The sequence below is a fragment of the Hyalella azteca genome, unplaced genomic scaffold (genome assembly GCF_000764305.2).
Source record: "Hyalella azteca isolate HAZT.00-mixed unplaced genomic scaffold, Hazt_2.0.2 contig6448, whole genome shotgun sequence".
Taxonomy (NCBI): Eukaryota; Metazoa; Arthropoda; class Malacostraca; order Amphipoda; family Hyalellidae; genus Hyalella; species Hyalella azteca.
The window spans coordinates 7113-30564 of NW_025936611.1; the positions used below are offsets into that span (position 1 = coordinate 7113).

The window sequence follows — 23452 nt, forward strand, 5'->3', positions numbered from 1 at the left end:
AGCCATTGGGACAGTTGGCAGACCATGCAAATAGAAGTAGGTAAATAGTTTGCCCATTTCTCTGTCTCTTATACACATCTAGATGTGTATAAGAGACAGAAACAGAGTGATGTNCAGATGATCAATCAAAATTTGTGATTCGATGTCAGGAGATCATGTCATTTAGTGGAGCTGGCAAAGCTAATGCTTAGTTCAACAAATCAAGCATCAGTCATTTAAGATGTTAACTTCTTGCCTGTGCGAGTCAAGAAGTAATAATTAACTACCAAAAGCAAGATATTGGCAATAGCATCCAGGATAAGAGCCAAATGCACAGTGGTGATGGAGATACAAACCAATTTGAAGATACAATAATTACCCTCCAAAGGTCGCTTTTCAGAACAGGGTCAAAGGTCAGTGAACAACGGAATTACTAAAAAATTTACATATGTATATATACATACTAAGAAGATGGCACAGGAATGTTTGACACCACAGAAATGTTTGAGGAATAATGTCTTGACATTGCCCCCCCAAAAAAAAAGTCAGCATGCAGTCAGTCAATTCCTCTGAAATTGACAGATGTGTTTCAGGTTAATGAATTTCTGTTCTCTTAGGTTTGTCAGGCAATTAATGAATCTTAATGATATTATATTCTTATTATGTATATTATACTATTACATGAATAACTTAATAATATTACATATGATAATTAGATAGCTATTAACTTGCATGAAATTTTTACCAAATTCTCCTGCTATTTACAATTTCATCACATTGGAAGTCAAAATATTTAAATCTCATAAATTTTTCTGGTGATTGATTTCAAAAATATCTTTGAATATTGACTTGAAGTAGCAAATAAATAAAAGAAAAACAAGCATTAAAGTAGAGATGTTATTTACCACTCACCATGACAGGTTGATCAAACACAACATTGACAGTCATGCCATCACTGGTTCTCAGAGTCACTGACATCCCATTGGGATCAACCTGGAACAATGATATATTTTTTAAAATTTAGCAAAACAAATAATTGAAGATACAACCACTGCCTATAGGCAGGAATTTGTATTTTTAGGAATTGAGGCAAAAGTGTCACTGAAATTCTCAGATATTTTTCCTTTCCAGATTACGTANAGTCACGTGAAGCCAACAGAACTTGCGTAACGCATACGGTTTTTTTTATAGTTTTTCATTTCTCGATGCGTCCTTAAAGTGTCGGATTATACCGCGTTTACCCTAATTGTCAAATTAGTAACTTAAATGAATATAATTTATTTACTTACTCTAGAAATTTTTCCAAGAATGACAACACCTTTACCACTGAACCTGGGCAGCATTGAGCCATTCACACGGATTCTTGCTTCTGATGCAGACATGATTGATATGCTAATGAATCCAAACAGAATGATTTAAACAAGGAAAAAATAAATGGATAAGCAACAGTTATCAAAATGATTCTATTTTCAATGCTTCAGATAGTAAAAACAAAGTTCTATTCCTGGAAGTCAAAAAGAATATATTAGAGCATTGCTTATTATCCAGCCAAGATTTTAGATGAATGACAACAGCATGAACAATCTTACTATTTGTAGCAAGCTATAAGTTGTTAAGCAATAGTTTTTTGGTGCTATTTTTATTGCAAACATGGTATTTTTGTCAGTGAGCAGAGCTTTCCAACCATTTTCAGAGCTGCAAGATTCCTGCTAGACAGGGCTGGAAAAGTCCTATTTTTGTCTGAAATATCATGGCTCTAATATCATATAATTTCAGTAGGTATGAAATCTTGCGGCTCGAATGTCATAAATTTTTGTTTGATTGAAAAATCACGGTTTGCACTTTGCAAACATGTCACTTCATAAAATTTTCAACTTCCGCAATCTGCATTGCTTCACAGTTCCAGCCAAAATATCCTGCAGAAAAAACCTAAACATCGTAATGTAAACAAATCAACTAAACATTTTGTTGAAGATTGTGCGTCCTAGTTGTGGTCATGTCAAAGCAGTCAGACTGCATTAACACGTGCTCAACTTACAGTAAAAACAAATTTTATTGTTGTCATTTGACTGTTTTAGGGTAAAATTAGAGATTTGAGGTAACACGTGCATGGACTTTGTAAATAAATTTGCGCATTGTGAATGGCTTTTCATGGCCGAGATATGGAATTCACGGCTCGGTGAAATGGAATCATGGCTGGCAAATCCATAGAACCACAGCTTGAAAAATTCAGTCGCGTCTTGCCAAGTAGACATATTCCATACCTGCTGCTAGACATATTACCTTCTATATAATTGATAACACAAGTGCAAGATCAGGCTTCAAGATTTCAAACGAATAAAAAATTTGTCACTTTAGAGCAGAAATTATGTTTCATTTGTACATAGGTGAATGCCAATCCTGCATGGCCATCTGTGCAAATTAATCAGACTGAGAAAGTTTTGCACAAATGACATAAACCATTGCTTTCCAGGGTTGGTGATTTTTTTATTTTTTCATGATTTTTTTCCAGTTTCTTGTCTTTTTGAAATATTTTTTATGTTGCAATTAGCCTATTAACAATAACAGAACATGGATCAAAATGGATGGCTAAAAAGGGCAAAAAAGCCTTCAGTAATGGCCAAAGTGGTGTATTGGGTAATCGGACTATTGGGTAAACAATCGGACTATTGGGTAAACAATTCTTGATAAGTCTATTCATTAGCTTTGTAAAGTTTGTATGGAGCAAGGTAACATGTTAAATATTGACCATTTAACTGGCTTCAATATACAAAAACACTTCAGGAATGCTGATCTTCTAAACATTGAAGAGTCACATGACAGATAGATAGTTGATAGCACAGTGCACAACACTGTTGTTGTTTTGTCTGCTTCTTGAGGAAGTGGAGTCGTCCTCCATATGTGCACAACACTATAAAAAAACCGCCAAATTCATTCGGTCGCGGAAGGATCGTACATGCGGAATCATGGTTGTTAGCAAGTTGCTTGAAGATGAAAAAGTAACCAAAAGCAAAATACAACCATTGGAAGCTCCTGGCTTCAATGCATGCTGAAAAAATCTGAAGAAATTTCCTCGGGAAAGCCAACGACTAGGCTTGGCAAGATAAAATTTCTCAGCCACCACTTGAGCATGCTCAAGTTAAGTTTGTTGTTGTTGTTGTGGCCGGCTTGAAGGTGAAGAAGTAGCCGAAAGATGACCACTCATTACGCCTAAACTCAGCAAAAAGTTGCAGCGTTATGTGTCAATGATTCTTGAAAGTTCTATTAGCTGGGCTTCCGGTTTTGATCAAAGGTAAATCCAGGATGGTGCTCATGCACTACAGGGAAGTCAGACTATTTGTTAGTGTTGAATAGGTGATTGTTGCTCTTATTAGTGCATGTTGAATCTTTCTGCGGAAGTTGGCTCCGCCAAGAACAGTTAGATGGTGCACACCCATGGCTCGAGCAGTGGCGATCAACACCTGACGCTCCAGGCGGTACTGCATGCATGCCAGAAGAAAATGCTCCACGGTATCATCCACGTGAATCGTGATCCACCCCACAATGCAAGCACTTGGGAGTGTCAGCCATACCAGACCGATAAAGGTATGACCGAACACCAACAAGTTACGTTTGGTTACACATATAAATATACACTATTAAATACTTATTCATTTATGTGTAATTTCCACAGTTTTTATTCTCAAAGTTTTTTCAGCAGATGATGAGCTGGTATCCGAAACGTTTTCATGAAGACATATTCATGATATTGAATTTACTCGGCATTTTGAAGTTTTTCTTGCTTTAAATTCTTGGTGAACTTGTGATTTAAGTTGACTAATTATATACGTAGGTATTTATATATGACGGACTAAATACATCGGCATTGAGGACACAAGAAGAAAAAATTGATAATATTAGAACCAACACCAGGGGCCACGGCTATATACACTAAAAAAACTGCGTTGTAACACATCCATGCGACAACATTTCTTCTCGCTTCGAGTCACCGACATGTGGAACAGCCTCCCTGATAGCATCGTTGACGCTGCGAGTATGAACATCTTCAAAAACAGACTAGACGAAGCTATGCAGGAGCATATGTTCAGTCTTAAAATGCCTAGCAAATTACGGACCAGGCAATTAGTCCAGCAGCTATCTCAATCACTCGTCAGTTATGGAAAGATGGTTGCAGGGTGGCCCAGTGGTTAAAGTTCAGAGTACCAAGATTGGCGCAGAGAGGCGCTGGTTCGATCCCAGCTCTGTGCGCCAGTGTCTGGTCAGAATCGGCGAGGAGGCCGGGCGGTTAAGCACAGCAGAAGACATTAATTTTTGAGGAAGGAGAAAAGCATAGTTTAATGGCATAATTCAATGAAAAGTTCTGTCTAACCAATTGAATGTTTAAACATTGCCTCGATCTGACCCAACATAATATTTATCCTGACCAACATTAGCTTGTCCGATTTGATGAAATAATACTCGAGAAAGCGTATGGGCATTATCTTTATTCTCTTACTTGGTAAATAACAATCCAGACATGTTAATGGTTTATCATACACTTTGCAGTGATGTTGAATTCTTGTACTGATCTAACGATCATTTTGATTCAGATCATTTTCTACTACATCTGCCTGCGCAGTAAGGTTATACCTGCATAAGCCAGGTCGTAACCATGATGGTTGTGGTAACTACGCTGGTTGTGGTAACAACGATGGTTAATCTATGCCCGGTATGACGATGGTTTACAATGACAACAACGATGGTTATAAAACGTCCTCATTTGAGCCGTAACTGAGCCGAGGCAAGGGTTCGCAAGCCGTATTCAATTTCTAGATCAACTTTTTTCGAGAGGTTTTTTACATCATTTGTGGTTTTTAATAATGTTGATTTTTGCAATTTTTTACATCATTTAATTTGTGGTTTTTAATAATGATGATTTTTGTGATTTTTTACATCGTTTTTGGTTTTTCGTAAGATTTCTATTGTCTTTCCATGAGCGGTGTTTATGGTTCGAAATGTTTTCCATGCGATGGGAGATTATAATTTTCAATGACAATATGTCAGACCATGACAGTGAAGGTCTGACAGTCAGACCATGACAGTGAAGGTCTGACAGTCAGACCATGACAGTGAAGGTCTGACAGTCAGACCATGACAGTGAAGGTCTGACAGTCAGACCATGACAGTGAAGGTCTGAGTCAGACCTTGACAGTGAAGGTCTGACAGTCAGACCTTGACAGTGAAGGTCTGAGTCAGACCTTGACAGACCTGTATAAAGGACGCTACACGCGCACGACCATTAAGCCATCCACAGATATACATGTGAGCCATGCGCTCAATCTAAACAGCCGGACTATATTAAATGCGATGAAAATATAGTGCTTATTAATTTTAAATTCAGCATCAGAATGATACGGTATCGTAAGATTTATTTTTGAGTAAGATTTCTTCTTGGATCGGAACATTGAGTCCGATCAGAGGTAAGACTGGCAGTGTGGAACTTATGCCCTTGCAGGTACAATAACAGATTGCGACCTTAAATATGCGCTAAGAGATTCAATTAAAAATAAATATTCATTGCCGTTTCGCTCTCGTTTCATAATAAAATCCTGATGGAAAGAGGTACGATTGAGCATTTCGAAACGTGACTTTCGGGGCCATGAACAATTTTTAGTTGGGTACTCTCCATGTTTACTACCACAAATATACCTAAATATTAACATGCGATAAGCTAGTAAAGATTTGAAATAGTCGCCTTAATGCCTGTATTAACACAAGATAGCGTGCCACAGCAGCGGTGGGTGCCACAGCAGCAGTGGACGTCACAGCAAACGTATTAACGACGATAGTCCTAAACTAATGACGATCGCAAACGTCGATTTTAACGATGATAGTTGTAAACTCCGATGGTGTGTGTACTATACTCTGGGTAGTCATGGTTATAGCCTTGCCACTTGACAGGAACAATAAAAGATACAAGATAATAAATAATAAAGATGGCAATAAAAGATACAAGATAATTAATAATAAAGATGACAATAAAAGATACAAGATAATTAGTAAGAAATGTATTGACTTCTGTACAGCCCCCGGGGTGAGGGGAAGGCAGGAGGAGCAAGAGTGGCGCGGCTCGAACACTCAACCGCAACAAACATGTTATATCACTCAGATAAATAAATGGGCAACATTGTCCAAATGTTGACACGCTTTCTTACCCGCCTGCGCGCAGAGACTGGATCAATGATCTACGAAAATTACGTAAACGGCCTTTTGCTGGGGCAAAATGGGTCAGGGTGATAAATAAAGGCCAGCAGTGCATCGCCATTTGGACAAAGTCTCTCTTATTTCTCTGAGTGTATGAATGAAAATAACAGTTCTGTAAAATTAATTCACTTATGCCTGAAACTATACAGCTACATCAAGATATTCGTTGAGACATTAAAGCTTCAGATGAAGAAGAGAACACTTCTAAGTTAAAGCGATGACAAAATTAAATGGATTAAAAATTAAATGGACATGGATTAAAAATCCATGAACAAAAACTATAACGCTCTTCAGCCAAGAACAATTAACCTTTAATTAACCTGGAGCTCTTGAATATAAATTAACAATTAACCTTTAATTAACCTTTAATTAACCTGGGGCTCTTGAATGAATATAAATTAATTGTCAAGAGGATATCCGTACGTAACATAAAATAATTTATTCCTATAAAGTAATTAAATCTAACAAACCAGTTAATTGTATGTTAGCAATGCATTATTAAGCTGCCTATTTTACACGAGTGATATTAATTGTAAGACTTCAAGTAAATAATTTTACAAGTTTTTATGAAGAAAAATAGAATAGAATAGAATAAAAATATTTCATATTATAAAGTTAAAACAATGATGGAAAATAGTCCATAACCTTGAATTGTTTTGAAGAATTATAATTCAGAGCTAAAGTATAGCGTGTGTATAACTCAGAGCTAAAGTTTCTGTATGGACAAGCCTGAATTAAAGTTCATCATATACAAGCGATCTGAATACTCTTTAAAAAATGATAAGAGATCAACACGAAGGGTTCAGCGTGTAGAAATTGCGTACACGAAAAAACCGCGTGTCAAGAAAAATATAATGAGAAGCTCTAAGCCCGATTGTGATAAAAAAATTGTGAAATTTTTTATCAAAAAATGAAGATAGAAAATCAGTACGTTCGAGTGTTACAATATGTAAAGTAACATTGCAATCGATGCCTAAAATGTAAATAAAGGAAAATGTAAATAAAGGTTTTGTTTAACTGGCGTTGATAAAATGAAGCAAGAAATACAGAATTCATACATGGAAATATTGCAGCGGGTTGGAAGGGGGAACAAGTGTTAACAAGATGGGGGACATTAACATTAATCGGAAATAATCTCATTAATTCTAGTTACCCACACCGCTTGTATTTTAAAAGCGATTTGAAATTATCTATAAATATATACTTCATGATGCATACACTCAGGAAATGAAGACAGTTTGTCCAAATAGCGAAGCACTTCTTGCCATCGTGTGAGTCATCCTGACACAGTTTTGGCCGTCAAAAGGGCGTATGAGAGCAACGTGCAGACAGTGTGTCACTACTGGGACAACTTGACACATTCATTGCTGTGAGTGTATGGTATACACGACAAGGCTTCAGCTGGACAGCGCTACTGTTATCAGTGATAACATGTGTGTGAGCCATGAAACTTATCACTGATAACATGTGTGTGACCATGAAACTGTTATCACTGAAAACATGTGTGTGAGCCATGAAACTGTTATCACTGATAACATGTGTGTGAGCCATGAAACTTATCACTGATAACATGTGTGACCATAAAACTGTTATCACTGATAACATGTATGTGACCCATGAAGCTGTTATCACTGATAACATGTGTGACAATAAAACTGTTATCACTGATAACATGTGTGTGAGCCATGTAACTGTTATCACTGATATACATACATGTGACCATGCATGAAACTGTTATCACTGCTTACATGTATGTGACCATGAAACTGTTATCACTGATAACATGTGTGTGACCCATTAAACTGTTATCACTGATAACAGTGAAAGATAACATTCCTGATGGTGGTCTCGCAGCACCAAGATGCCCGCCATTATTTTCAATAGGGTACAAACATTCTAATACAACAGCTAATTATAAAAAATTATTGATCGTACGATACAATCAATTATCAATTGTACGCCAAACCATGGTCGAATTAATATATTATATTGTATTAATTCAACCATGCGCCAAACTACCAGTCACAAGGATAAAAAAATATTAAGTTACAGCTCAAGAATATCTAAGAACATCAAGTTGCTCTCGCAAGTTCCTGAGCAACTTGTAAGAATTAAACTTTATATAAAACTGGAGTGAATCTCAAACTCCGAGCCATGGAAGCACAAGGAAGTTACAAGAATTATTGACGATAGGTTAATAATTGTAACGATCATTCGGGACTTCGTACACATTTTTCACGATTATTGAACAACAGAAATCTGGATTGAAGACTCCAAAGAAGCTTGCGTTTGACATCAAAGGCGCGATGAGTTTACACATAACATCAATATCTTATGTCTTAACAATACTCGAGATTCCTGTAACAAATGTTACTAATACGGAGATACGGCGTTACGATACAACAGGATAAGCTCGAATTATTATTTCCTATAGCGATTATGAACAAAATTGTAAAAAAACTGTTATTATTAATAGTTATATTGTCAACAGCTGCTTGCCTTTGTTATGTCGTCAACAGCTGCTTGCCTTTGTTATGTCGTCAACAGCTGCTTGCCTTTGACTTTAAAAAATACTCAAACAAGGACCACGTCAATGGCAGATTTTGTCTTTAAATACACCGAATATTAATAGCAATAATCATCAACTATAACACCATCATTAGTAGTTTCAATATAGTGAAAGAATTCATGACAATAGTGAAGGGGAAGAGAGAAATGAATTTTTGCCGGCAAATTACTTCATGAATTTTCAATTACTCGATTCCCGAATACCGTGAGCTATTCGGTACACTGTTTAATTAAGCATATAACATACAGTATTATTTAATATAAAGACACGCTAGTTTGTTGTTAATAAAGGTTTAGATCTTCACATAATTCTAGTACGAATTAGTTAAGATCGGGTTCACTACCTCAACCTCCACCTCGAACATCACTAGAACTTCAAAAAACATTCCATTTAAACTATAAAAAATATTAAAACATAAAATTCCAGAGAAGAAAACATTTGTCCAAAGTTAAGAAGTTTTCGATAGCGTCTAGCCGCCGTAGATGCAGCACAACAAATTACAATTAGCCAGTCATAAACTTTACACAATTATAATGACATATTTCCCAAACCATTGCAATTTGTCAATTATAATATTCCGTTACCATTACAATGCACCAATTATAAGCTGCCCCATCATCCACTGCCATCAAAATGCATTAAATACTAACTTTCCAAAATTATTGTGTAGGCTTACTATATTACAATGAATTAATGATATATTAAAAAACGGTTAACAAAAGCTTTAACTTTAGAGACCTTTAGGGACCGGCCACTTGGCCCCTAGAGACCTTTACGGACCGGCCACTTGAACCTTACGGACCGGCCACACAATAGTCATTTTAATTATTACTTTATTTAGGTGATGATTATTAACTGCAACAAACCTCCTTCCCAGCGGCACTTAGACTGTTACTTGTATCGACAAGATCATTAAGAAAAATGTAAGGTTCATGTTGTCTAAACAGAGACACACTTTCTTGTCCACAGCGCGACCAGATCGCGGCCGTATCACTGATACGCTCATGCGTCGTGTCCACATTGGTCCGCTTGACCCAGACATGGGACAGAAGGTGTGTTGCTATTTGGACAAAGTTTCCCTAATTCTTTTGAGTGCAGAGATAAGATAATTTAAATCATTCAAAGAAGTAAAGAAAATAGACACTCCGCTGACCCTAAGACGCGCTAGGGCAGAAGTGAACACGTTACGAATAATACTTTATAACTCAGATACTTACTTCGCTACAAGGGAGCCCTTGGTCACATTCTAAGGTTACTAGTACACTAGTGGTGCACTAATAGTACACTAGTCGTACACAGGAAGTGCACTAGTATTTAAATAACCCTCTACCGCCTGACACGAGTAACCGGAGCAATATTGTCACACGCCTACTTCCCAAAAAGGATACGTTCTAGTGAGCGCAAAATGACTTGCACTGATGGTTGCCGCCACGTACGACGACTTTAAAATGTTCTCTGTTGCGTACAAACGTCCTCAGGTTGCTACACTCAATAGTTTACGTATAATTTAACTTGAAAGTTATGTTCCCGGAGAGTGACATACGGCGGTAGAGGGTTAAGATACCAGAACGTTTAATTGCTGAAGTGCAAACAAAGGCAATCTCCGCAGTTAACTTAAATAAACAATCCTGGCACTAGCACAGCACTGCCACAGCACTAGCACAGCACTAGCACAGCACTGCCACAACACTGCCACAGCACTGCCACAACACTGCCACAGCACTGCCACAGCACTTTCACAGCACTTTCACTGCACTGCCACAGCACTAGCACAGCACTGCCACAGCACTGCCACAGCACTAGCACAGCACTGCCACAGCACTGCCACAGCACTGCCACAGCACTGCCACAGCACTTGCACTGCACTAGCATGTTGCTGCAGACTTAGAGCTGCACGGTCTGGTGTAGAGGCAGTGCAGCAGTGCAGACTTACAGCTGCACGGTCTGGTGTAGAGGCAGTGCAGGGTTGGGTCTGCACGGTGCAGAAGCAGAGGTTGCGCTCCCCACCACCTCCAGCCACCGCGAGTACGTGTGCTCTGACTCCGCTCTGCACGTCACGTATACGTGTTGACATGACATGCTATATGTTGACATGCTATATTACGTGTCAGGTGATGAAATGACATGTCGTAATATAGCGTGACATGATGTGACATAAATTTTTATAAAATAAATGAACAATTTTTATCAAATTTTTATAAAATAAATGAACAATTTTTATCCACCGTACAAACGCGGGAATTTCTATACAGCAAATTTGCCACGGATATGAATGATCTGAATATTATGACCTATCATAAAACAATCTATGTTCTCACTCATAATATTCATATTGATCCATACATGTTTCTCACTGTTGTGTTCCACATTTCAGATAATGCATCATTTTCTTCGTTATTTGAGAACCATTTAAAGTGATAAAAAAATATTTATACATATATAAAATATCCCTGTATATTCATTATATTTTCAAGAAATTTCATTAACGTATTTCAGAAGTACAAATGTCACTTATAATATATAAATAATTAAAAAAATAAATCTTTACACATTTTGTTGACTATGAAGCAATGTTTAGAGATTATTAAGCAGTGTTAGATAGCACGGCGCACCAGGACGTTTTCTAGAGTAGGTAATATGAATTGGCAGATCATATATAAAAAACTAAATTAATAAATTTTCATAAATTTTGATTACTATAAAGTGTAATATTGAGGCTATTATAGATCAATATTTGCAGTAAAGCGCACCTGGAAAGTCTTGTAGAAGACGTAATAGCAATTAAAAAAGCGTAAATTAATACATTTCTGAACATTTTTATTATTGTAAAGCAACGTTGAAGCTATAATATATAACATTAGGAGACGAGGGCACCTGGAAAGTCTCGTAGAAGAAGAGTATATATTCATATAAAATGTATATTTTATACATTTTGATTACTGTAAAGTAATTTTAAGACTATTATAGATTAATATTATTATGAGACAAGGGCACCTGGAAAGTCTTACTACAATATATGAACATTAGGAGACAAGCGCACCTGGAAAGTCTTGTAGAAGAATTAATAGGAATTGCCAGTTTAAAAAATAATGAATTTTTACACATTTTGATTATTTTAATGTTATGACTATTTATTATAGATGAATATTTGCAGTAAAGCGTACCTGGAAAGTCTTGTAGAAGAAGAGGCAGAAGTTAGTGAAGACGACCCAGAGCTTCTGCCAGCCCATGCTGTTCTTGAACTTACGCAGCAGGTAACCGCTTAGCTGGTTCTGTATGGCAGGACACTTATTCATCACTTCTAACACAGTACACATAGAAGTACCAGTAAGAACTTCTGTGTAAGAAGTTCTTACACAGAAGTACCGGTAACGCACATGTGGAATGTTTAAGACCCTATGCACGGAAAGAAACGCATTCACAATCTCTTATACATATTAACTAGGTAATGCAGGAAATATATCAATAAACGAAGTAAGGCACATATAGAATATTTGAGACCCTATGTACGGAAAGAAAAGCAATCATAATTTGTTCCATATATTAAGAACACGGGAAGTTTATACAAAAAATACGAAGTAACGCACATATGCAATATTTAAGACCGTAAGTTAGCTGGTGAAAATCGTTCAGGTCATCAGGTCATGCTGATGTATCGCCCTCGTCGGCTACCAGGAGCCCACGAGAAATGATCACAACTTCCCAAGGTTCGAACCCACGACTAGCTTTTCTCCTCTCCATGCCGCTATAACATTATTCACACACACACACAATTTTCAAATACACACATCACATTTTTCACACAGATCACATTCTTCACACTGACATCACATTCTTCACACTGACATATAACAATATTCACACAAACATACGTATATAATATTTATAAGAGAACTCTAACAAGGTGTAAGTGAAGCAGAGACATGTCAGAGCAGACCTGAGCAGCTCTGACATAGTCAGAGTAGTGCACAGAAGTAGCTCTGTGCCAGCAGACGTGCACGCTGCTGTTGCTGGGCTGGAGGGCGGCGCCCCTGCGACCCCCCGCCCCGGGGGCGTCGTCCCCTGCTGCGCCGCTGGCGTCCAGCACCTCGTCGCTCGCGCCTACCACACAGCAATGTTGTTTATTGTATTACCATTTGTTTTATAATTAATTATTTGGCAATATTATTTATTTTATTACGGTTTTATTTGATAATTAATTATTTGGCAAAATTAATAATTTGATTATGATTTTGTTTAATAAATAAATTAATTATTTGACAATATTATTACCTTAATTAGGGTTTTGTTTAATAAAGAAATTAATAACTTGGAAATATTATTAATTTAATTAGGGATTTAAATATAAATTAGCTATTACACTTTAAACTATAAAACTATCAGACTGACAAATGGTCTGGTAGCCCCTAGTGGACTTGAAGAGGGAGAGGTAAGACATGGTCTGGTCTGGCAGACCCTACACTCACTGATAGACTTGAGGGAGAGGTAAGACATGGTCTGGTCTGGTCCGGTCTTGCACTGGTCTATGGCAGCGTTGAGGTCGTCCAGCCAGCGCTGCTTCTCCTGCGCGCTGCTAGCGGCCACCATCAGAGCCCTGGTGGCGGCCATCATTATGATGCATTAAATGGCCATCATTATGATGCATTAAATGGCCATCATTATGATGCATTAAATTAGTGATATAGTGCTTTATGGTGAACTATCATTGATTTATTTATTAATACGAAATCCCCAACCATCTTCCCCAGTGTCAGGCTAGTCCCCCAGTGTCGGGCTAGTCCCCCAGTGTCGGGCTAATTTAGAGTTCGAATTAATAAATTGTTGCAAAGAATGTGTTTTATTGTGACGCCAATTGATGTATGTAAGTTATGCGAATTATTATTGAAACAATAGCTTTTGTGTCGACGAATTTCACGTTTAATGTCACAGTTGATGCGAAATAAAGTAATTGGATGTGTGGAGAATTGATAAGAAAGTAAAGAAGGTAAATCAGTCGTTATTTCGAAGAAAGATTACAATTAAAAATAATCAGAAACAAGGTAAATTTAGCGAGGAATTATCCTTGGCTTCTTCTTAAGGGACTTTCTCGAGGAGACTTGAATCATCAAATTAAAAATTTGGTAAATAGTCAAGAAAATTCATGCTCACCCAAGTATTTTATAAGAATACAATTATAAAATACTTGGGTGTGATGTGAACTCAAAGATGGCGCTGAATTTTGCTAAGTCTTTATTGTTAAAAAGTAGGTTATAGATTATAAAAAATAGGTTCCAGATCAAAGAAAAAGTCAACGGTCTTCATAATGTCAGACCTATAAGGACGCTACACATTAAGCCATCCACAGCTATTTATGTGAGCTCAATCTAAACAGCCGGACTATATTAAATACGATGAAAATATAGTGCTTATTAATTTTAAATTCAGCATCAGGATGATATCGTAAGATTTCTTTTTTAGTAAGATTTCTTCTTGGATCGGAACATTGAGTCCGATCAGAGGTAAGACTGGCAGTATCGAAGTTATGCCCTCGCAGGTACATTAACAGATTGTGACCTTAAATATGCGCTAAGAGATTCAATTAAAAATAAATATTCATTGCCGTTTCGCTCTCGTTTCACATTGATATCCTGATGGAAAGAGGTACGATTGAGCAGTTCGAAACGTGACTTTCGGGGCCATGAACAATTTTTAGTTGGGTACTCTCCATGTTTACTACCACAAATATACCTAAATACTAACACGCGATAAGCTAGTAAAGATTTGAAATAGTCGCCTTAATGTCTGTATTAACACAAGATAGCGTGCTACACAGTGGGTGCCACAGCAGCAGTGGGCGTCACAGCAAACGTATTAATGACGATACTCCTAAACTAATAACGATCGCAATTAAACATAGATTTTAACGATGATCGCAGACGTAAACTACGATCGTGTGTGTACTATACTCTGAGTAGTCATGGTTATAGCCTTGCCACTTGACAGGAACAATAAAAGATACAAGATAATAAATAATAAAGATGGCAATAAAAGATACAAGATAATTAGTAAGAAATGTATTGACTTCTGTACAGCCCCCGGGGTGAGGGGTAGGCAGGAGGGGCGAGAGTGGCGCGGCTCCAACACTCAACCGCAACCAACGTGTTATATCACTCAGATAAATAAATGCGTAACATTGTCCAAATGGTGACACGCTTTCTTACTCGCCAGCACGAGCAGAGACTGGATCAATGATTTACGAAAATTACGTGAACGGCCTTTTGCCGGGCCAAAATGGGTCAGGATGACACATAATGGGAAATAGTGCATCACCATGAGGACAAAGTCTCTCTTATTTCTCTGAGTGTATGAATGAAAATAACAGTTCAATGCAATGAAAAATTCAACTATCAATGCAATAATCTCAATTAACTATTCGTCGTCAGATGTCGATAAATGGGCAGAAAAACTTACACACGTCCGTCGTCGTCCGTAGCTTCAACCGGCGTCCCAACATTGGCCCTCCCTTATCCTTAACCCTACTGCCACTGGCAATAATTAAACTCTTTTTAACGAAACGATCCGCAAAATTTACCAGACTTGCCGACACTGTGGCATGACAATACTTGTTTTCCTAGTACTGATATATTGCGGAATTTTCAGTTTATTAATAACTTATCGATGTTGATGGTACTTTATGCAGCTTTGAGCCGTCGACCAAACTTCAGCCTTAAATAAAATATACGTTTAAAAATTACTTTTTAAAGACAACACTTCCAAAGAATCCAGTATCTCCAATCTTACAGATGTACAATGAATTTCTCATCTAATTTTCGAAAATCAAAAAAATTACCTTTTCAATTTTTTAAATATATATAAAATTTTTTTAATATATACATTTTTTTCAAAATTATTTATTCTGTCAATTGATTCGTGCATTGCCTCTGATTTCACACCAGTGTGCAAAATTTCAGATCAATTAGACAGGTAAAAGTGTGTCAAATGTCAGTTATAAGATTTGTAGCTGACGAAATTATTTTTTCAATTTTTTTAATATTGAAAAAAAATTTTTAATTTCTAAAATCATTTATTTTGACATTTGATTCATGCATTGTCTCCAACTTTACACAAGTTGGCAAAATTTCAGATCGATAGGATAAGTAGAAGTGTATTAAATTTTGATTACAAGATTTGTAGCAGACAGACAGACAAACAGACACGTCTCGGACAAACAAGAAGTGAAGTTAAAGAGAAGTGTTGTAATAATAAAAAGGCATATAAATCACTAATGAACTGAAATCCGCATTCATTATCAATAAGTTCACGATTACCATATATTGTTAGACTCTTTCAATGTACTTCATAATATATTCAAAATATGGTAACAAATTTGACCTACCTACGAAAATTAAGGTTGTATGTATACATTGCTACCGGTATAATCTTTCTCAAAATTACCGGCATAATCATTCTCCGATGAGCTTCCGGTCGGAAACTTCCGTATTGCTGCTCAGCTCCTTGCAAACACACAATACCTACTTCCAAAAAAATGGAGCTTCTGGTCTATCATAATCATGTCGCCAGTCGCATGCACGAAGCAAATAATAATATATTTAATTAAACCAAACAATCCTTGATCAAGAATCTTTTTCCCCTCAGGGGGGACTTCTGACGCGTGTCTGTGCTCGTCAAGAGTTCTATGGGATTTCGCGTTCCTAGGGGGATTGTTCCTGAGCGCCCCACCGCTGAGCTCGCGGTGTCTGACCGTTGGTCTCAGTTGTGGGGTTAAGTTATTATGTAGGTAGGATTCCTTACAAAAAGTTATTATGTAGGTAGGATTCCTTAAATTTCCCTTCTCTGTCTCTCTCTTGCGGGCGGCCGACGTCCCGTGTAAGCGACCTCTTGTTCGAGTGTCTTCGTTTCTGTTGCTTTTCACCTGTCCCTCCTTGTCACTTCGTCTCTTTGAGAAGCTAACGCTGCTTCTTTCGAGCCAGCTTCAGCGGGCTCGACATCTGAGACCTTCCGCCCCTTGTGGGTGATGAATAATTGAGACCTTCCACCTCTATGGTGATGTTCATCTTGACTTTCGGTGCGAGATAGTTAAATAGCTGAAGCGCTAGTAAACATTTGGCCACTAAACTAACTAACTAACTTGATCAAGAATCCAGAAGTCGCATAGCGCCAGTATCATCTGCCAACACAGGATAAAAATCTATGATAATTATAATTAAACAGATCACGATCAAACTTCTAAGAAAATATATACACCACCGGCCCTCCATCATTCACGGTACCCGGTTGAACGCCGTGCCTCAACACTTGGACAAGAGTCGGAATAAAGAGTGCGCAGACCATGACAATGTTTTATTCAGTACGTGTAATCAATCATGTGGAATACGATCAGTAGGGACTTTGGGTCCGCACTGCGATGAAGGTCACACATAGAAACACATGCAAAAACTAGTAAAATCCCCACCGACGTTCCTATAAATAACTATAAATAAATTTATGAACTATAAATGATGAACTATAAATAAATTTATAGTTCATCTTTTACGGACTCCAAAAAAGGGTAATTGCAAGCAAATAAGCAGCATTAACAGCAACCTCAGTATTAAATGATCAATTTGTCAACTTGCAGTAAAACTGACAGGATACAAGCCAGCAAGTGGAAGCGAAATTAAGTATTTTTCTTCAGACAGCATTATTCGGCGGCTATCGTTGAGGATTATCAGGATTAGATACAAGGGTATTACTTTAGATTAAGTGCATCCAAAATAAGGGTGTTTTTTGGGGTGTAGATTAAGAATCTAAAATCTGTTTTTGGCGGTCGGCATCGGAAATTTTTAATGGAACCTGTTCCTAACTGGACCTAACCTGCGAGATTTTCGTTAATCGGCTAGGTTTTTTCTGTTTGGAGTCCGTCCGGCGGCCGGAAAAACCTAGCCGATCAACGAAAACCTCGCAGGTTAGGTCCAGTTAGGAACAGGTTCCATTAAAAATTTCCGATGCCGACCGCCATAGAACGGATTTCAGATTCTTAATCTACACTCCAAAAAACATATAATTATAAAAAAACATCCTTTTTTTGGATGCACTTAATCTAAAGTATTACCGATACAAGTTATCTTATTATTATGACACGCAATGAATATTCTGAATTATACGATACGCAATTCATCAAACCGCGAGAGCCAAGATTTTAGTCGTTACCTACTAGTTTTGACTCAAAAAATTCTTCTCTATGGCAGTGATATGTGTATTAATAGGATCAGAATTCAAACATTTTCCTAGATATACGCTCTCAATATTAAACCTTAATTACAGTACGGAAACCGTAATCATCTAGTGCGGTTTCCATTACCTTAAGACATATCCTGAGAGTTACTTTAAAAAAATTAGAGAGGGGGACTAATTATTGTTCCATTTTTATGTCGAGGTAACGCCATGGATTTGATCACAAACTTCTACCTAACATGCTTCATCTGACTCGAAAATCGCTCGGTACAACCGAACGTGAGGCAAAAGAATATTTTACCACACGATGGTGTAGTTCTATTCATCATAATTAACAAGGTTTTGATGAAACCTTTTCAACAGACTGTTAACGTTAAGAACGGTCTCTTTAAAAGACTGTAACATTATATAGTAAGCATGTTTCGAAGGCATAGTTAGCTATGAAACGTTGCTATAATTTCACTAGAAAATTTTAAACGAAAAAAGGGAATGGACATCAGATATCATGGGAATGAAATAGGAGAAGAATTTACGAGACGATCACATGATGAGCGCTATTAATATGATGATAGTAATTAAAGTTTCTAACAATAAGTAAAATTGATATTTTTTCTAATAGTCTTATAAACGCTATTGTATTAATTCAGCAGGTCAAGTGGTCAACATTTTTGATTTATGAAGAAAAAAGATTTGCACACAAACTCCCAGACAGTGTAAAATATTTGAAACATATAATTCTTCGAAGATATGCACTACCAGAAGAAAAACTTCAAAAAAATCATTTCTTGAACAATAAATTCTTTAAAAAATTTAGTTGAGGTTAAGTTTCTATCCGAAAGTACTATTGGTCTATGAAATCTACGTCTTTCTGAAGTGTAGGGCCATACTGAGTTTTATTCAGGTACTCACTGAAACTACTCGGAGGATTAAACACGGTCAAACTCATTGTAAAAAATGAGCACCCCAATAAGACCGTTCATCCTACTTAGGTTGTTTAGAAGCGTATTAAAAATTGAGTTAAGTATTAATACTGCAAAAACCATGCCATCAACAACATAATGGAGGCAAATTACCTAAGTTATCGGATTATAGATTAACGTCGACCTTTCCAGCCTGTACTCAGATTTCAGTGATGCAACGTTACTTCTACACAGCTGGCCTGTTAGGAATGTAGCAACCCATTGTTGTACAGTAACACATATAAAACCATGGTCGGCTTCCAAACAATATCACAAAGAGAGGCTTGAACTTAAAATTAGTGAACTAAGAGTATAGTTCAAATGTTGTCCGAGTCATCATCTAGACTTCAGACCAGTATCTCCTCATAGAAGCTTGTAAAATGCAGGGCCAGGGAATGACGCATCAAATCAGACCCGCCACGGGTTATCGCTGGCGTGAATAAGCTGTACTGCCTGGTCGTAGGCGTCCATGTCTGTACAGAAAATAAATTTAAACAGGGCTAGATTCGGTGAGTATAGTAAAATAAATTCATTCTCATAATGCAGCAAACTGTAAAGATTTGCACTCGCACAGTGAGTGTTATTTTTGCACATTAAGAGAAGAGACAGATCAACGGGCATAAATGTAGTAAGATTTATTCCTCATTGATGAACTTTAAACCAGCAATCAGAGGTTATTACCGTCTATAAATGTCCATATTTTAACATTTGTTTTATTAACAAAGTGGTTTGGCTGTGTTTATATATAATTACCATCTGTGCCTATGGTGGTAATTGATCTTCTAGACCATGGTAGTATGACTGGGATGGAACCGTTCAAGTGTCTAAAACATCTGTATATTTGTTTAATTTTTGGCATTTCCCACGACTTTTACCATTGTATTTATGAACTACACAATTTTTTTAGCTTAGGGCTTGGTTTCCACAGTCTATTATGGCTCCTTGACATTAAAATAAATAAAAACAAATTGAAATACAATTCCGAAGGTAATTAAGATATCGAGCAAGTGGGTGGAAAAACTTGAAGTACATTTGGCTAAGTTATTATCTTAAAAAATAAATAGATAGACAGCTATATGAAGAACAAGGTCAAAATGCATCAATTTGAAACTTTCTATATCATTTTTGAATTAGGCTAATTGTAATAGTTACGTTCAAAGCAAGTTATACAACTGAGCTCTTAAATAATAAAACTTAATTATGAAGATAAGAACGGACCGAAGTTCTCAACAGTCTCGATGGGCAGCATGTAATAGGACTGGCAGTGCACTTGGGAGCCCGAGCATGTGCCGTGCACCTCCAAACAGCCTTCCAAGTTCTCCTGTAACACAATAAAAAATGATCTACAGTCAACATAATCACCTCTATTTGGTAAATGGCATATGAGAGGACGTAGTCACTGAGACAACTTTGTAAATGACATTTGCAGGGATGCACAGTCAATATGACTACTGTAAAATGGGGTAACTTAGACCATTTTTTACTAGCTTGTATTAAACTTGAATTAATTAAATTAATTAATTAAACTTGAATTGAAACATGCAAAATACTGGTCTATACTCTAGCTTCACTTACCATAAATTGCTGGCTCCTGCCTCTCATAGTCTTTATGTAATTTCAAAAAAAGTGATGGTCTTTGTTACCCCAGCTCTTGGGGTATCTTAGACCGGGTGGTAAAATCAATTATTTTTTGGCAAAATAACTCCAAATAACTCCAGGTTTTGGTGCATTGTAGTAGAACTCTTCTAGTTACATATGCAAATGACAAACTTGAGGAAAGTGTCATAGTTTGCAAATGGGGGGCGCCGCCCCATAATGAGGGAAATGTGACTACCTAATGGCAGCCCTCATGGGGTAATATTGACTGGCTTGGAAATTAAGTTAAAATTACCATATATAAGACTCTGTAGAGTCTGAAACATAAAGAAAAAACATAAAATATGTTATATATGGTAATTTTATATTAACTTCCAAGCCGGTCTATGTTACCCCGTCAGGGCTGACATTAGGTGGTCTAAGTTCCCCCATTTGGGGGCGGTGCCCCCCATCGGTGCCCCCCATTTGCAAACTATGACACTTTCCTAAAATTTGTCATTTGCATATGTAACTAGAAGAGTTCTACTACAATGCATCAAAACCTGGAGTTATTTAACCAAAAAATGAAAAAATTGGAGGGGGTACTCTGACAGGCTTTAAATAATAGCTTTTTTTCGTGGGTCACATTTTTAATTTTTTAACCTATTAGATATGCAAACTTTTTAAATCTTTCTATTGTGTTATGTAGCCTCAGTATTAGGCCTTTAATGGCCATTGACAAGATTTTTCTATGTCAAATAGTTTTTGAGGTTTTTGTTAAAAAAACGAAAAGTGGTCTAAGTTACCCCGCCGGTCTAAGTTACCCCATTTTACGGTACCTCTACTTGGTAACTGGCATATGTGAGGGCATACAGTTAATGAGACAAAATCTTGGTAAATGGCATATGAAGATAATCAAAATTTGTGATTTGATGTCAGATCGGGTCATTTAGTGGAGTAGGCACATCAAATACTTAGTTCAACAAGTCATGCATCAAAGTCATCAAAGATGTTAACCTCTTGCCTCTGCAAGGCGTGAAGTTATAATTAACTAAGGCAAAATATTTGCCATGACACCCAGGATAAGAGCCAAATTTGTAGTGGAGACAGAGATATACAAACCAATTCAGGACTAGGTGAATGCAATAGGCTGATTTGTATATACAATAATTACCTGCCTATGGAGGCTTTTCAGTACAAGGTCAAACAAAGGTCAGTGAATACCTAATTAATTATAATAATTATACCAGTGAATTTTTTAGGGAATTACGGAAAAATTCACATGTATATACATAATAAGAATATAGCACAGGAATGTTTGAGGAATAATGTCTTGACAATGCCAAAAATACAAAGTCAGCATGCAGTCAGTCAATTCCTCTCAGAAGCAGCTTCACAGCTGTGTTTTAGGTTAATGAATTTCTGTTCTCTTAGGTAGTTTTGTCAGGCAATTAATGAATCTTAATGATATTATATTTTTTTACATATAAATACGTAATTCCATAACATTATTAAATATGATAATTAGGCAGCTATTAATGGGCATGACATTGTTGCCTAAATCTCCTACTATTTACAATTTTATCACATTAGAAGTCAAATATATAAATCTCATAATTTTTTCTGGTGATTCATTTCAGAAAATATCTTTGAATATTGACTTGAAGTAGCAAATAAATAAAAGAAAAATAAGCATCAAAGTAGAGATATTATTTACCACTCACCATGACAGGTTGATCAAACACAACATTGACAGTCATGCCATCACTGGTTCTCAGAGTCACTGACATCCCATTGGGATCAACCTGGAACAATGATACATTTTTTAAAATTTAGCATAAAAATAATTGAAGATTTAACCACTACCACTAGGCAGGAATGTGTATTTTTAGGAATTGATGCAAATGAGTCACTGAATTTTGCAGATATTTTTCCTTTCCAAATTATTCACTAACAAAGATGAGCATAAAGTAAATGAGCAAAGTATTTGCGTAATAATTCCATCATAGTCTCAGAAAAATATTCATAATTATCAGTTTAGTAACTTTTATGAAAATAATTCTTGTACTCACTTTAAAAATTTTTCCAAGAATGACAACACCTTTACCACTGAACTTGGGCAGCATTGAGCCATTCACACGGATTCTTGCTTCTGATGCAGACATGATTGATATGCTAATGAATCCAAGCAGAATGATTTCAAAAAGGAAAAAATAAAGGGATGAGAAACAGATATTAATAAAAATTTTATATCCAATGCTTTAGCCTTCAGGTAGTGAAACCAAAGTTCTATTCCTGGAAGTAAAAAAGAATATATTAGAGCATTGCTTAATGCTTATTATCCAGCCAAGATATCAGATGAATGATAACTGCATATGCATGAACAATCTTGCTTTTAGTAGACTAATTAAATAGACTAGTAATAGTAGTGAGCTACAAGATGGTTAGCAAAAGTTTTTGCTGCTATTTTTATTGAAAACAATTAAACTTGGTATTTTTGTCAGTGAGCAGAGCTTCTCTGCCATTTATAGAGCTGCAAGATTCCTTCTAGTGCTAGATGAATAACCTCCTATCTAATTGATAACAAAAGTGCACAATCTGACAATCAGGCTCCAATATTCCAAATGTATAAAAAAATTTGTCACTTTGTAGCAAAATTGTTTTATTCATATGTAGAAAGTAGGTGCATTCACTACATGCTAATATTGCACAGTCATCTGTGGTTTCTGTGCAAATTGATCAGATTGAGAAAGTTCTGCACAAATGACTTGGATCATTGCTTTTAGGCAAGTCTGGAAAATTGAATAGAAGCCGCATATGAATTAGACAAAAATGCCCTAGCTTGTGGATGTGGCCAATTTGATGGTTTGACCCATGTCCTATAACATAAGTTGTCAAACTTTTGCAGGCTGGC

General features: G+C 36.7%; 2 protein-coding genes and 1 long non-coding RNA gene across 4 annotated transcripts; all 3 read right to left on the minus strand.

Moving 5' to 3' along the window:
* Positions 1–349: 349 nt before the first annotated feature.
* LOC108673176 lies at positions 350–1483 on the minus strand. 2 transcript variants are annotated; one of them, XR_007156749.1, is made up of 3 exons: positions 1269–1483; positions 892–972; positions 350–371 (listed from the first exon to the last, which is right to left on the minus strand). It is a non-coding gene; the product is annotated as an uncharacterized LOC108673176 (long non-coding RNA). The 2 variants fall into 2 exon arrangements; XR_001930959.2 differs by lacking the exon at positions 350–371 and adding an exon at positions 724–733.
* A 9055-nt stretch (positions 1484–10538) lies between these two features.
* Positions 10539–13399, minus strand: LOC108673175 (FERM, ARHGEF and pleckstrin domain-containing protein 2). Its single transcript, XM_018160965.1, has 4 exons — positions 13258–13399; positions 12729–12892; positions 11956–12063; positions 10539–10838 (listed from the first exon to the last, which is right to left on the minus strand). The coding sequence occupies exons 1-4, from the start codon at positions 13397–13399 to the stop codon at positions 10539–10541; spliced, it is 714 nt and encodes a 237-aa protein (XP_018016454.1).
* A 4611-nt stretch (positions 13400–18010) lies between these two features.
* On the minus strand, positions 18011–22839 carry LOC108673178. Its single transcript, XM_018160966.2, has 4 exons — positions 22611–22839; positions 22263–22343; positions 20182–20284; positions 18011–19436 (listed from the first exon to the last, which is right to left on the minus strand). Exons 1-4 carry the CDS (start codon positions 22701–22703, stop codon positions 19372–19374), a joined length of 342 nt encoding a protein of 113 aa, XP_018016455.1. The 5' UTR covers positions 22704–22839; the 3' UTR covers positions 18011–19371.
* Positions 22840–23452: the final 613 nt, after the last annotated feature.

Excerpts from the sequence above, each read along its gene's own strand:
- LOC108673175 (XM_018160965.1), bottom strand. The coding sequence starts at position 13,399 with ATGGCCGCCACCAGGGCTCTGATGGTGGCCGCTAGCAGCGCGCAGGAG. Across the intron at positions 12,893-13,257 it reads CCTCTCCCTCAAGTCTATCA|GCGCGAGCGACGAGGTGCTG; the intron begins GTGAGTGTAGGG and ends GCTGTGTGGTAG. Across the intron at positions 12,064-12,728 it reads ACTATGTCAGAGCTGCTCAG|AACCAGCTAAGCGGTTACCT; the intron begins GTCTGCTCTGAC and ends CCTGCCATACAG.
- LOC108673178 (XM_018160966.2), bottom strand. The coding sequence starts at position 22,703 with ATGTCTGCATCAGAAGCAAGAATCCGTGTGAATGGCTCAATGCTGCCC. Across the intron at positions 20,285-22,262 it reads TGTTTGATCAACCTGTCATG|GAGAACTTGGAAGGCTGTTT; the intron begins GTGAGTGGTAAA and ends ATTGTGTTACAG. Across the intron at positions 19,437-20,181 it reads CGAGACTGTTGAGAACTTCG|ACATGGACGCCTACGACCAG; the intron begins GTCCGTTCTTAT and ends TTTTCTGTACAG.